General features: G+C 37.2%; 1 protein-coding gene across 8 annotated transcripts in view; it reads right to left on the reverse strand.

Moving 5' to 3' along the window:
- The window catches only part of SYNE2 (spectrin repeat containing nuclear envelope protein 2), a 337,489-nt gene that overhangs the window by 172,896 nt on the left and 148,842 nt on the right, over positions 1–15,751 (reverse strand). For all 8 annotated transcript variants that reach the window (XM_049611445.1, XM_049611444.1, XM_049611443.1 and 5 more), the window contains 10 exons: positions 10,975–11,133; positions 10,171–10,332; positions 7,823–7,924; positions 6,025–6,225; positions 5,510–5,681; positions 4,810–4,922; positions 2,826–3,028; positions 2,027–2,146; positions 1,638–1,929; positions 296–447 (listed from right to left, as the gene is read on the reverse strand). In XM_049611445.1, the coding sequence (XP_049467402.1) occupies positions 296–447; positions 1,638–1,929; positions 2,027–2,146; positions 2,826–3,028; positions 4,810–4,922; positions 5,510–5,681; positions 6,025–6,225; positions 7,823–7,924; positions 10,171–10,332; positions 10,975–11,133 (1,676 nt within the window). The remainder of the gene's footprint in view (positions 1–295; positions 448–1,637; positions 1,930–2,026; positions 2,147–2,825; positions 3,029–4,809; positions 4,923–5,509; positions 5,682–6,024; positions 6,226–7,822; positions 7,925–10,170; positions 10,333–10,974; positions 11,134–15,751) is intronic.

Genomic DNA, 15,751 nt, shown 5'->3' on the forward strand with positions numbered 1-15,751 from the left:
AGAAGCAGAGCGTTGAAAGTAGAATGGGAGACAATGCTAATTTGTTACCAAGAGCTCCATGGGTTGATGAACCAGCCAAAGTAAACACTGTCACAGAGTTATGACAGCAAGTGCTTCCTATCTGATCCCGAGAACTATTCATCTTCATTTCTGCCTCTGACATTGTGAATGCCCCTGACATTACTGCCTTTCTCTCCAACAGATATTATATCCAAACCCAGGAGGGAGACAAAACATTCTTGTTATGGCTTCACCGGGCAATGAAAAGGCGTGAAAGTGAAGGCATGTCCTTTACCTTAGATACGTGTTGGCTAAATGGATTGTGTTGTCCCACTGGTTCTTGATATCAGTAAGGGTCTTTGGAGCCAATGGAGCCTTCCTGCTCTCAGCCTGACTCATGATGGTCTGTATTTTAGCGTCCCCTTCAGGCTTTAGCAAAATGATTTCCTGAAGTAAAGAAAGATCTTAGAATCTCATTTGCATTGCTTAGAGGAAGTACATATGATACCTTTTTATTTATAAACATTATATTTAGATTCCAATTGCAGAGTAGATTTCAGAAATACCTTGTCATTTTTTACGTTGCCCAAAAGATAATGATACCTCCTTACATTATACAGAATTGGTTCTCCATAAGTATTTGTCAGATTGCTCTTGCTGCATTCCTGCTCTCCTCTTGATTTTCAACTGCCTTCAAATAAGTTATATGCCCAAAAGACCCTGGAAAATCCTTCCTTCTATCCACTCAATTATTTATAGATAGAGAGTTAAGGAAACAACCTGAACAAGACATTTTTATACACCCAAAATGAGACTTAGGGCTTCCCACAGGAAAACGCAGTGCCCCATGTCAACTCTTGTCTCTCCACTACAACATAATTCATTCCCATTACCTGGTCTTCTCTTTCCCTCCTTTGCTCTAACAATCACGTTCCTCCCTTCTTGGAAATACTACTCCAGATTCACCTCCCCTGGAAAATCTTTCACATACAATCCCAAATGATTCCAATTACTTCAGTAAGCCTTACCAACTCTTACAGCTCACTATTCAGAACCATTTCTTCCTGTAATAATGCTTCGATTGTGATTTCAATCCTTCTGGGTTCCTTTTAAGCACATGGGCTTCTGTCCCCTGCATTTGTAACTAACAAAGCCTATTGAATCTCTCCTTAGATAAAAGGTGGGCTTAGAGGAGCTTGGGAGTTCCTTGCCCTCTGCAACCCCCTCGGCATGTCATAACCTTTATAAACTACGCAATGTACTCGATATCTAATAACCTTTTGAACCATACATATTTGCTCTGAAGAAGAGGTCCTCTCCAGCCCCGCCTTGACATTGTGGATATGTCTTTGTACTGACATAAATTCTTTTTATATCCTAGCAAACTCCCACCTGCCACAGCTCCATACGTACTGCCCTTAGAAAGAGAGAATACACCTTCTCTCTTCTGTCTGCCTTAAAATAATTTTAGATCCATCACAGCTCTTCTCTCTTGTAAGCTCAGTCATCTGAATGTCCTCAGCCATTCCACAGTAATCCTATTTTCCATTAAGAAACAAATGTTTGCAGTTTTCCTGTAAATCTTTTAAAAATTAGAGTTCATTCTGACCTCCGAAATTTAGTTTCCACAGTTATACCTTTATTTTTTGGATTCTTTCCTCAAGCGGCATTTTGCCTTCAGATGAATTCAAAACCATAAGGGACTCTTTAATCCCCGCTATCCAATGAATTACATCATGTGCAAGATCATTAAAGCTCTGGTCCTCTGTAGGAGGTAACTTATCCTCTTCATCAATTTCACATAATTGTCTCAAAAATGTCTGGTATCTATCAATCAAATGTGTTGATTCCATTATTATTTCTTCTTCTTCAGTAAGCCCATATTCCTTCAAAGAATTGTTCAGCTGGGCCATAGATTCAAATTGTTCCCTGAAAATTCCAAACATCATCGAAAGTTTAGAGGAGCCACAATACCATGTAAGAAACCATGTTGGCAGAAAATATATTCATACAGGATTAGCTATACCTTTTTCTAGCTACAGTTTCGCAAAATAGCTCAGTTTTCTCTCCTGGTTTTTCCAGTGCTTTCCATTTCTCTTCTTGACTGGTCAACCATGTGCTCAGATTTCTGTGGTCATCCTGGAGACTAACAGAATATTACATACGTTAGAATATAAAACAAGCAAAAAGTGTTTCTATGAAGAGAAGGTTGGCATGGATTTTGTAAACCAATCAGGCTTTTACTACATTTTTTTTTTATTCTTTGGTGAAGAATTAATTCACAACATTAAAATCCGAAAAACAGTAGCCTGTATTATAGTAGGATTCTATAGGGGCGCCTGGGTGGCTCAGTCGGTTGAGCGTCCGACTTTGGCTCAGGTCATGATCTCGTGGTCCATGAGTTCGAGCCCCGCGTCAGGCTCTGTGCTGACAGCTCAGAGCCTGGAGCCTGTTTCAGATTCTGTGTCTCCCTCTCTCTCTGACCCTCCCCCATTCATGCTGTCTCTCTCTGTCTCAAAAATAAATAAATGTTAAAAAAATATATATAGTAGGATTCTATAAAGCAACGAGCTATGCAAACATATCACAAAGAACAGGAAACAAAACATTTTTTGGACTCTCCCCTGAACTACTGCCATATTAGATAATTTGAAGAATTCTCTCAACTTCTATCTTCCTAGGGTCAAACTTAGATTTGAAAATGTATATTTTATTTGTGAAATTTGTGTGTATTGTACATCCCCATGCTAGCTGTACTGATGCACAAAACGTGTAAAGAGATCATTAGAAACATATGTTATTTAGCTATCACCGTTACTTCCTACCTCAGTAGCTGCTGCAAGCAGGCATTCAGCTCCTTTGTTCGTGCCTGGCAAATGGACTCCATTTTTTCTAATTCAATTTCTTGATTTATAATCCAACTGTGAAGCTCCTTAACATGTGCTTTGGGCAGATGCTTCTTCACATGACTTAGTACAGTTCCCACCTGCTGTGTTTTACTGCCTCTTCCTTCAAGAGTTAAGAAATCCTTAAGGAAGACAGAAAGTCAGTGATGCTCTACTGGCAAGCTGAAGTGTGGTCTCTACCACCCCTGTAGCACTTTCCCAAGCTGGTACGTAGACATGTCACCTTTCTAACATCCTATACGAAAGAAAAGCTACGGAGATATGGCTAGCGCCAATGGCAAATGACCAAAAGATAATTTACATTAGTTGTAGAATGTGTGTCTGCATCTGACTTGCTGGACATGACATCAAGCAAAATAATGCTTGTTCATGAAAGTCAGTAGGAGTAAGACTGGGGAAGCTGCATTTTTCTTTCCCGACTCTGCTCAGCTTCTAAATACTTGCTCCCCTCGGGTAATCAACATGTAAAACTACACAGACTATTCTCTATTTAACTCTGTCCAAATAAGAATTTTATTTCAATGTTTGTGTTTCAAGGTTTGAGCATCATTTGTTAAGGCCATGCGATGGACAAAGTTAAAGGCAACAACAACGACAAAAAGTCAGGACTTAAACTAAAAAAGAAGAAAGGCAATTCTACCAATAAAGAACAGTATCAGCAAAGTAAAGAATCAAACAAGGAATACTTAGTGCCACTCATAAGCTTGAGAGCATGACTCATCATCAAACTACAGTACTAGACAGTCTTCAGTCAGAGAAAGACAAATATCATACGATTTCACTCATATGTGGAATTTAAGATACAAAACAGATGCACATAAAGGAAGGGAAGGAAAAATAATATAAAAACAGGGAGTTAAACCATAAGAGACTCTTAAATACAGAGAACAAACTGAAGGTTGCTGGAGGGGTGTTGTGTGGGGGGATGGGCTAAATGGGTGGTGGGCATTAAGGAGGACACTTGTTGGGATGAGCACTGGGTGTTATAAGTTAAGTGATGAATCACTAAATCCTACTCCTGAAATCATTATTATACCATAAGTTAATTAACTTGGATTTAAATTAAAAAAATAAAAATAAATAAATTCATACAAATAGTGCTTAAAAAACAAAAGGCTAACCCTCCCTAAAAGTACTAGACAATCTAGCCTAAAGTGATGAAGATTTAAGGTGCCATATGCATTTTAAATGCCTGCATGCACATTACCTTTTATTCCAAGCTGCCCTCCACTACCCTCCGATCAGCTACATGAAAGTCCAAATGAGACTGTTAAAAGAAATGCTACTCAGAAAAAACTTAACAGAAAGTCAAGAGACCTCTCTCAAGAAAGTAAAGAGACTTTGGGGCTCCTGGGTGGCTCAGCTGGTTAAGCGTTCGACTCTTGATTTGGGCTCATGATCTCGCGGTTTGTGAGTTTGAGCACGGCATTGGGCTTTGAGCTGACAGTGGGAAGCCTACTTGAGAGTCTGAGTCTCTCTCTCTCTCTCCCAACCCCAAAATAAATAAGTAAATACTAAAAAAACAAAAAACAAAAAACAAAAAAAACAAAAACCAACACTTAAAAAACAAAAGGAAAAGTCAAGGGACATTCAAGTCCACATTAGGCAAAGCCTTTATTTTGTATGAAATATGATTTTACCAAAACTGGATTCACCAGTACACCCTGTTAAACAGCATCTTAGAACAGGTGTGAAAACAGAAATTGTTTAAGTGCCTTGCACCCTGACCCCGTAAATATGGAGTTTCAAAAATTTGGGAAAAAGTCGGTTATTTGGAAACATTACCTCTATGTAGAGAAACGAGCAAGTCAAAGTAATTATTATTTTATCTAGTTAAACACAGTTCTATGCCTCTAGTATGTTAGCTTTGATAAATTTTGATTAAAATTTACATATATCTTACAGAAAGTTTTTGCAGCTTTTCTTCCACACTCTTTTTTGTTTCTGATGATTCAAAACACTCCTTAAGGTTCATTTTAATGTTGCCAAACCAGTCATTAAAGTTCTTGCACTGATCTGTAGGAAAAAACAAAAGAAGCTATATCCATTCAAGGAAGACTTTAGACCCCTTGTTAAAGTGAGAGGCTTTGAAACTCACTTCACATAATGTGGGTACAACAAGTCATTGTGTAAGGTGGTAATAAGTTGAAGCCCAATTTTGAGGTTAATAGATTTCTCAAAAGTAATTATGGTATATTTTCTATACCCGACCTCCTTTCCAAGCACACAGTACCCCCACAGACACTCGTAGGGACAGCATGCTCACAGGCACTTCGCCAGACTCACTCACCACAGTGAGCAGGTTGAATGTGAGGATGTTGGTGACCTTCCTTCATGAAATAAAGATTTGGGACTTGAAATAAATAGATGTTATATGATAGGCGTATAGATCAGTGAGTGCTTCCCCCCAAAAGATTTATGTGAATAAATCCTAAATAAATAAGTACATAAATAAATCCTTTTCCTTAAATAGAATCTCTGCAACCATCTCTCAGTGAAGTTTAGATAAGCCTTCATGTTCGCAATATTTATTCATACTTCAAGATTCCCAGAAAAAACAGTAATGCGCTCACCATTCAATAACTCACTATTCAATAACTTACCATTCAATAACTTAGAAAAGTGATCTTGCAAAACACTTTTTTTGGTATTAAATAAATCACTGACACTTTCATATTGCTTTTTTAATTCAGAGAGTTCAGGAGTCAGACAACCTATTTGATTCTCCAGTAACATCATACTGTGCTTTTGCTGTAGGATTTGCTGTTGTATCTCCTAAATACATAAACAAACAACCATTAAGTCTCAAAATGCGTTCAATTTACACATAGTAGAATAGATCTCCATTGTTTTTATAAAAATCTAGATGATTTTTCTGTTGAGTGGATTCACTTTATCTTAGCCAGTAAATGTATACTGCAACACAAATTAACATCAAATAATTACTGCCCTCAAAGTGATTCAACTAAATACACACAAATTGTTTTTCTGAGGTTTTTCCCCCAACTTTCATTTTTTTGAATAGTTACTACTTTTCATTAACTTCAAGAGGCCAAAGTCATCAGAAATAAGCGTGAAAATAAATCTGAACCACAGAAGAGAAGCAGCTGGGACATACCTCTAGTTTAGTAAAGATCTCTAAGCTGTCAGAAGGAGACAGGGCTTTTAACAGGGACTCAGTCATTCCGATCTGAGTCTTGGCTTGGTCGAGATCCTCCCTTAGCTCAGCTGTATGGCCACTGAGCGCAGCGCAGTTGGATTCTCCTGTTAAATGCATTTTTACATTTTCTATCTTGTTTAAAACAGAGGACTCCATGACCTGAAATCATGATATATATGAAGTCAAATTAACAAATTTATTTCACTAGATTTTAAGACAACTGCATTGCTAGAGAATGAGTTGAGACGTTGAATTAATTCCTCATTGTTCTACATCACTGATACAATTTAAATTGTTTCAAAAAGAATAACATGAAAAACTGAGACTGACATTCTGTCTTTGTTCTAAAAAACTAATTTGTGGGCTGGGTGGGGGGGCGGTGGTGGGGGGGGGGAATGTGCCTGGATGGCTCAGTCGGTTAAGTGTCTGACTCTTGATTTCGGCTCAGGTCATGATCTCACGGTTCATGAGTTCAAGCCCCAAGTGGGGATACACTCTCCCTCACTCTGCCCCTCCCTCACTTGCTCTCTCTCTCTCAAATAAATAAATGAACTTTAAAAATAAACTAATTTGAAAATCCTACCCCCCCCCCAAAGCAAGTTTTATCTAGCATAACAATTGAGGTACCATCTCATGGCACTCATTTGAAAATGTATTAAAACATATAGAAAAATTGGGACGCCTGGGTGACTCAGTAGGTTGAGTGTCTGACTTCGGCTCAGGTCATGATCTCACAGTTTGTAGTTCGGGTCCCACGTCAGGCTCTGTGCTGACGGCTCAGAGACTGGAACCTGCTTCCGATTCTATGTCTCCCTCTCTCTCTGCCCCTCCCCTGCTCATGCTCTGTCTCACTCTCTCTTTCAAAAATAAATAAACATTAAAAAAATACAGAAAAGTAATAGCCAGCATTTATTGAGCATTTATTATGTCCACAACAGCATTGCGGTAAGCACTTGATGGACAAAATTCAGGCTTTAGAATGTTAACTAACTTGACTTGCCCAAGATCATAAAGCTAGCTGATGACAGAGCTGGGACCTCACCCAGAAAGTCTGACTCCAGAGCTCATACTCAGCCACCATGTGCTCTACCTAAATAAAAATTGTAACAAATCTCTTCACACAACAGAAAATCACACTTTGGTCCATCTCCCTGCTTCCTCCATCTAGCAATTAATAAACAGAGAATCACACGAGTCGTATTCTCCTTCTTATGGCCAAAGGACACTCAAGAGGAAACCCTTCCTTCAAACAGAAGCATGACAATATCTCCAGCTCCACACAAGAGGCCTGGAAATAAGTTAAAACACTAAAAAAATATATACTTTAAACAAACATAATCAACTATGCCAAGTATTAAAAATTCAGTTGGACTTAATATAGGAATTGAATAAAGATGAACTAAATAATGATCCTAATTTTACTTTATGATTTTTTAAAAATTTTTTAATGTTTATTTGTTTTTGAGAGAGAGAGAGAGAGAGAGAGACAGAGTGCAAGTGGGAGAGGGGCAGAGACAAAGGAGACACAGAATCTGAAGCAGGTTCCAGGCTCTGAGCTGTCAGCACACAGCCCAACCCAGGGCTTGAGCCCACAAGCCATTAGATCATGACCTGAGCCGAAGTTGGACGCTTAACTGACTGAGCCACCCAGGCGCCCCCTAATTTTACTTTAGGTTTAAGATTTAGAATTCTGGTTTATGGGCATGAGTTACTTCAGAGTGCTTTAATTGCAACTGTTAAATAAAAATTCTCTTACCTGCAATTCAAGAGGCGTTTCGCTGCTTTGAAGGAGAAACTGTATTTTAGCCACTCTTTTAGAAAACTCTGAAGATTTTTGTTCGTGGACTTGTAACTCTTCCTAAAACATAATATTAGTGGATAATACCTTTTTATCTTATACCTTATTTTCTGGTACTCATGATTATGATTATTAACATATAGAAACCGAGAGAAACTTTGGATTTCCCCAAATCCCTTATTTTTTGAACGAGTCCTGGGAGTCACAAACCCAAGTGGCTTTATGAGCCAGGAAAATGTTATAATTGAGCAAAGCATTCCAGCTAGAAGACGACAGAGAGGGGCCAGGCTTGTGCTATACCAGAATGCAGTGCCTACATCAACATGTCATACATCTGTACATATAAACTGTGCCCGCATGTGCACGTGCACGTGTGCAAGCACACTACACACACACACACACACACACACACACACACACACACACACACTGTTGGCAGAATTTGGCTCACAGGCTGGCAGTTTACAGTCCGTAACTTCAAAGTTTTAAACAACCTGCATTTCAAGGCATTTTTAAGGAACTTGTTCATTTACACCTAGAAAATGATAACTTCTATCATCATATACACAGGAAACTCGTAAATCTCTACACTTTCTGGAAACCTTTTCCAAGTGTATAAAAGTGGATATGTGAATTTAAGAATGAATAAAATAACAAAGATTCGAGGAAAAAAAATGAGACGGGACGCATTAGACCTGGCATACTGTAAAGGCTTCATGTGCACATACATACACTTTTCTGTTACATTGGACCACATATAATTGCCAATATTTGAATGTTTTCTGACCTACAAAGGTAGAGATTTTATATGATCCAAATGAATAATATATAAACAAACAATTAGAAAAAATTCTTCCTAGTGTTAAAATAGATAAATTCTTTCCAAATGGCAAAACCTGAGATTACTGTTTTAAAAACTAGCCTTTTTTGAAGACAGATACCATATGTTTTCACTCTTAATGTGGATCCTCAGAAACTTAACAGAAGACCATGGGGGAGGGGAAGGAAAAAAAAAAAAACAAACGGCTAGAGAAGGAGGGAGCCAAAACATAAGAGACTCCTAAAAACTGAGAACAAACTGAGGGTTGATGGGGGGGTGGGAGGGAGGGGTGGGTGAGTGATGGGTGTTGAGGAGGGCACCTGTTGGGATGAGCACTGGGTGTTATATGGAAACCAATTTGACAATAAATTTCATAAAAAAAAAAAAAAAAAAAAAAAAAAAGAAGAAGCTCTATAAAGATTCTGATACTCGGCCTGGTATTTTTTTCTAATCTTTCGGAGGGAGAGACTGCTTGATTCAAATTATGAAGGTTGTTCATACTCATGATCTAGATCAGGGGTTAATAGTCTAAGGGCTGGTAGTCTGTTTTTATAAATAAAGTTTTATTGGAACCCAGTTACTTTCAAGCATTTATGTACCATCTATGACTGAGTGCTTTTATGCTACAACAGCAGCATTAATCAATTGTGACAACTGTGACCAAATGATCTACAAGCTTAAAATATTTACAATTTGGCCCCTTAAAAAAAAAAATCTGCCAACCCCTGAGACAGGGGTTCCCACTTGGGAAAAATTATGCATTTGGTGGGGTGTCTTCCAGGAGTTATTAATGTTGCTTATACCATACAATGCTTCTGATAGTCTGGTGAATCCTGTGGACCCTTTGCATAATAATATTTATTTATTTATTTATTTATTTATTTATTTATTTTTGAATGCATAATAATATTTTAAAAACAAAAGATAAATTATGTAGAAATATAAAGGAAAACAATTATATTGACTTAGTTATCAAAGTATTAAAAATAACTTATGCTATAGTAATATGTATGTTTCTATATTAATACCTTAAATAATAAGATCTAGCAGTGACCCTACTCACAGCCATAATTTCAAAGTAGTGAAAAGGGTAATAGTTACAACTAGATAATGACCCCCAAATACCTGTGACTTTCTTGATAACAAAGTCACATACAATGTTCATCCTGCTATGTTTGTTGACTATATTCATAACTGAAACACATTATATTTTGATTAGACATTCAGAAAGATAAAGATGCAATTTTTCCCATATAAGGTCATTTTATCCACTAACCACTGGGGTGTCTGTGAACCCCAGATTAATAATACCTGCTAACATCTTCCTACATATCAAAGGAAACAAGAGAATTGCGGTCCCACTCAAGGGATAATGAAAGAAATAAAACATTTCTTGGTGATTTCTCTACACTGCTTCAAGAAAGCAAGCTCAATATTCAATGTCAACTGTGTACAAAAAGAGCATACATTTTATCTGTTAAATTACCTTCAGCTTTTCTCTTTCTTCTTCAGTCAGTTGATGTAATTCCACTTTTCGAAGGACCTTTTCAGTCCACTCATCAATGACATTTTTTAAGTTAAAAAGCTTGTCCCACAAAGCTAGAGCTCGACCAAGATTTTCATAGTAGTCTTCGGTTTTTTCATTTATCTGCCATAATTAAAAAATAGAAATAACACATTTAGTGGTAAAAAAAAAAAAAAAGTATGAAAACCATTGTTTCAGTCACACATTATTTTAAAATAAAAATTTGCCTTTGCTTGTTGAACAATTTGCTTTATTTATCAACAACAAAAAAATGTGCTTGAACACATAACATAGTTCTTTCTTCCACAAAAAAAAAAAACAACTTTGCTGCCACTTACAGGCAACTGAAAGCAACGTCTTCCTAATTTCTAACCCGCAATAAATTAAAGGTGTTTTTAAAAACTCAGATGAAAATATAACACAAATTCTTAATTTGTAATTCATAACAATATAACTATTACTCAACCAAAACTGTATTAAATATATAGTTGAGCATGAATATCCTGCACGAATGGTTAATATATTAACTACTTTATTTTAAATAAGTTGCGTATGTGCTTTTATATCTGCGTGTATAGACCCATTTGTTAGTAGCGTCTAACTCTGCAGGTAAAATTAATAATTCCTAAGTCATAAATTTTATATTTGAACATTTTTACAATGAACCCTTTTGAACTTTGTAATTAGATAAAAATACTAAAGATACAACAGAGAAGATCGATTTGTTATCAAAGAGAATTTTTGGTGAATTAAATTGTCACTCACATCAAGCCATCTATCCACAATAATATTAGCTTCTTTCTCAAAAGGAGGCTCTTCAAAACTTCTCATTTTATTTAGATGAAATTGTAGGTTTCTACAGACCTGGTTAATCTTGTCTACAACTTCTAAATGTTCATTAAATTCTTCTTTGACAATTTCAATCTGTAAAAAAAGTTAGGTTAACACATTTTTGATAGATTTACATAGAAAAATTAGTAAGAACCAAAATTCTATTATTGGCTATTCAGCTTAAAAACAGTATCATAGGGACACCTGGGTGGCTCAGTTGGTTAAACGTTGGACTCCTGGTTTTGGCTCATGGCAGAATCTCTTGCAGTTTGTGAGTTTGAGCCCTGCATTGGGCTCTGTGCTGACAATGCAGAGGCTACTTAGGATTCTCTCTCCCCCTCTCTCTCTGCCTCTCCTCCCCCTCACCTCAAATAAATAAATAAACTTAAAAAAAAAAAAACCCACAACATCATAACAGAGGATACTCTGTATTAATACCTTATATTAATACTTTAATATGTACTTTGTACATTATCTTTTCTAAAGCAGGTTGTTATTTTCCCACTTTCTCAATAAAAAGTTTTTAGAATCCTAACCATCTCGTTTACCAGTAATCCTACACCAAAATTTCTTCCCACTCTGCATGATGAAATAATTGTAATAATCTAAAGCTATGTTTCCTGTCCAGGTGAAATAACAGTCTACAAAAAAACAAAACAAAACAAAAACCTTCATTCAATAGTATAAAAAAAGGCAGTTCCTAGATTCCTCTAACAGTAATCATCTGTGGAAGTTGAAGAACCATGCTCATCTGAATAAAACAGAACTCTAATATATCTTTAATACATCATTTCTTGCTTTCTTTCTTTATTTCAGAGAGAGAGAGAAAGAGAGAGAACAAGCCGGGGAGGGTCAGAGAGAAGGAGAGAAAGAATCCCAAGCAGTCTCTGCAACATCAGTACAGAGCCCGATGTGGGGCTTGAACCCATGAATTGTCAGATCATGACATGAGCCGAGATCAAGAGTTGGACACTTAACTGATTGAGCCACCCAGGTGCCCCCCAATATCATTTTTTTCAATATATGAAATTTATTGTCAAATTGGTTTCCATACAACAGCCAGTGCTCATCCCAAAAGGTGCCCTCCTCAATACCCATCACCCACCCTCCCCTCCCTCCCACTCTCCATCAACCCTCAGTTTGTTCTCTGTTTTTAAGAGTCTCTTATGCTTTGGCTCTCTCCCACTCTAACCTCTTTTTTTTTTTTTTCTCCTTCCCCTCCCCCATGGGTTTCTGTTAAGTTTCTCAGGATCCACATAAGAGTGAAACCATATGTTATCTGTCTTTTTCTGTATGGCTTATTTCACTTAGCATCACACTCTCCAGTTCCATCCACTTTGCTATGAAGGGCCATATTTCATTCTTTCTCATTGCCACGTAGTACTCCATTGTGTGTATAAACCACAATTTCTTTATCCATTCATCAGTTGATGGACATTTAGGCTCTTTCCATAATTTGGCTATTGTTGAGAGTGCTGCTATAAACATTGGGGTACAAGTGCCCCTATGCATCAGTACTCCTGTATCTCTTGGGTAAATTCCTAGCAGTGCTACTGCTGGTCATAGGGTAGGTCTATTTTTAATTTTTTGAGGAACCTCCAACACTGTTTTCCAGAGTGGCTGCACCAATTTGCATTCCCACCAACAGTGCAAGAGGGTTCCCGTTTCTCCACATCTTCTCCAGCATCTATAGTCTCCTGGTTTGTTCATTTTGGCCACTCTGACTGGCGTGAGGTGATATCTGAGTGTGGTTCTGATTTGTATTTCCCTGATGAGGAGCGACGTTGAGCATCTTTTCATGTGCCTGTAGGCCATCCGGACGTCTTCTTTAGAGAAGTGTCTATTCATGTTTTCTGCCCATTTCTTCACTGGATTATTTGTTTTTCGGGTGTGGAGTTTGGTGAGCTCTTTATAGATTTTGGATACTAACCCTTTGTCCGATATGTCATTTGCAAGTATCTTTTCCCATTCCGTTGGTTGCCTTTTAGTTTTGTTGATTGTTCCCTTTGCTGTGCAGAAGCTTTTTATCTTCATGAGGTCCCAATAGTTCATTTTTGCTTTTAATTCCCTTGCCTTTGGGGATGTGTCAAGTAAGAAATTACTGCGGCTGAGGTCAGAGAGGTCTTTTCCTGCTTTCTCCTCTAGGGTTTTGATGGTTTCCTGTCTCACATTCAGGTCCTTTATCCATTTTGAGTTTATTTTTGTGAATGGTGTGAGAAAGTGGTCGAGTTTCCACCTTCTGCATGTTACTGTCCAGTTCTCCCAGCACCATTTGTTAACCCCCAATATCATTACTAACATGGAAGGTAAAATACTGTATTATCAAAAGGCCGATGGTCTTAAACTACAAAATAAAATGTGAGTGTTGACGAATGTAATGTTTCACTCAGCTTTCCAGTCTTACCTGAGCATTTTTAACAACAATATAAAATTGAAAATAGATTTCTGATAGGCAAACACCTAAAAAAGTATACACTGCAGGGGACTTCCATTTCTGGAAATATGGAGTAGACATAATTTTCCCTATTCTTCCCACTAAGTACAACTAAAATCCCTGGATATCATATAAGAAACAAACTTAGTAAGAATGAAAAGTGGAGAGTTCAAGAGGTGGAGAGTTCAAGACCAGCTCCTGAACACCAATTTGGTGGTAAGTTCCCTGAATTTTCTTTTTCCCTTAGATAGATAGATAAAATTTATATGGCATGCTGAACAAACTAGAAGACCTAAAACATTTGAAAAAGAAGAAAGTAGGAAGAATTGGTCTACTTGATTTTAAGACTTATCATAGAGGCACAGTAATAAAGATAATGTGGTCTTGGCAAAGAGATAGACACATAGATCAATGGAAAAGAACAGTGAACTGGAAGGGGACCCAAAGAGTTTGCCCAACTGATTTTTGACAAAGTGCAAAAGCAATTCAATGGAGGAAAGAGAGCCTTTTCAATATATGGCACTGGAGCAACTAGACATCTATAGACCTAAGTCTCATACCTTATATAGAAACTTACCCTAAATGGATGACGGGCTCAAGTGTAAATCATAACACCATAAAACTTTTAGGAAAAAAAATACGAGAAAATCTTCAGGATCTTGAGCTACACGAAGACTCTTAGATTTTAACACCAAAAGTACAATGCATGAAAAGAGAAAACGATAAACAGTACTTTACTGAAATGAAAACCTTTTGCTTTGCAAAAGACCCTGTTATGAGGATGAAAAGACAAGCTCCAGTTTAGGAGAAAGTATTCGCAAATCGCCTAACAAACAGTTAGTATCTAGAACATAAAAAGAATGCTCAAAACGCAACAGTAACAAAACAAAACAAATCTAATTAGTGTAAGCAAAAGATATGAAGAGATAATTCCCCCAAGATGACATACAGATGGCAAACAAGCACGAGGAAAGATTATCAATACCATTAGCAATTAGGAAGATGCAAATTAAAACCATAATGTGATACCACTACATACCTATCAGCATGAGTTAAAAAAAAAAAAATTGAGACAGCATCTAATGCTGGCAACGATGCAGAGAAACTGGATCATTCCACAATGCTGGTGGGAGCAGTTGGGCAGTTTCTCTAAAAACTAAATACACGATTAACATACAAGCCAGCAACTGCACTCCTACGCAGTTAACCCTGAGAAATAAAAACTTACATTCACATAAAGACCCCTATATGAATGTGTTTATAGCAGCTTTACTTGTAATAGCCCGAAATTATAAACAACCCAGATGCCCTTCAGCGGCGAGTAATGGAACAAACTGTGGTTACATCCATACCATGGAAAACTACACAGCAAGAAAAGGGAACAAACTACCAATACATGCAAGAATCTGAGTGAATCTCCAGAGAATTATGCTGAGTGTGAAATAGCCAATTCCCAAGTTACATACTGTATGTGTATGTACAGGAGGAAAAAGGGTAGGGCTATAAAATGACAGCATGAGGGATCCTCGTGGTGATGGAAGCATTCTTGATCTTGACTGTATCAATGGCAGTGTCCTGACTGCAATATTGTACTACGTAGTTTTATAAGATTTAACATTGGGGAAACTTACAGTAAAGGGTACTCAGGATTTCTCTGTATAATTTCTTACAACTGCATGTGAATCTACAATTATCTCAAAATAAAAATTTAATTAAAATAATAAAAACTGAGGAGTATTACTCAGCGATCAAAAAGAATGAAATCTTGCCATTTGCAACTACGTGGATGGAACTAGAGGGTATTATGCTAAGGGAAATTAGAGAAAGACAAATATCATATGACTTCACTCATATGAGGACTTTAAGATAGAAAACGGACGAACATAAGGGAAAGGAAGCAAAAAGAATATAAAAACAGGGAGGGGGACAAAACATAAAAGAGTCTTAAATATGGAGAACAAACACAGGGTTACTGGAGGGGTTGTGGGAGGGGGGGAAGGGGTAAATGGGTAAGGGGCATTAAGGTATCTACTCCTGAAATCATTGTTGCACTATATGCTAACAAATAAATTATAGAAAGAAAAAGAAAGATAAAATAATAATAATAATAATAATTGAATAAAAATTTTAAAATAGAAAAAAAATTACTGGGGGGGGGGGCGGGGTTCTGTCTCCTGACTGGATGCTGACTGATACATCTTCAAAGCTGATTGCAAACTCCAGTGTTTTTCCTCCTGGCACAAGCCTCTGCAATGGGCATAATACGTTTTTGTTCAA

Source organism: Panthera uncia (genome assembly GCF_023721935.1).
Source record: "Panthera uncia isolate 11264 chromosome B3 unlocalized genomic scaffold, Puncia_PCG_1.0 HiC_scaffold_1, whole genome shotgun sequence".
Classification (NCBI taxonomy): Eukaryota; Metazoa; Chordata; class Mammalia; order Carnivora; family Felidae; genus Panthera; species Panthera uncia.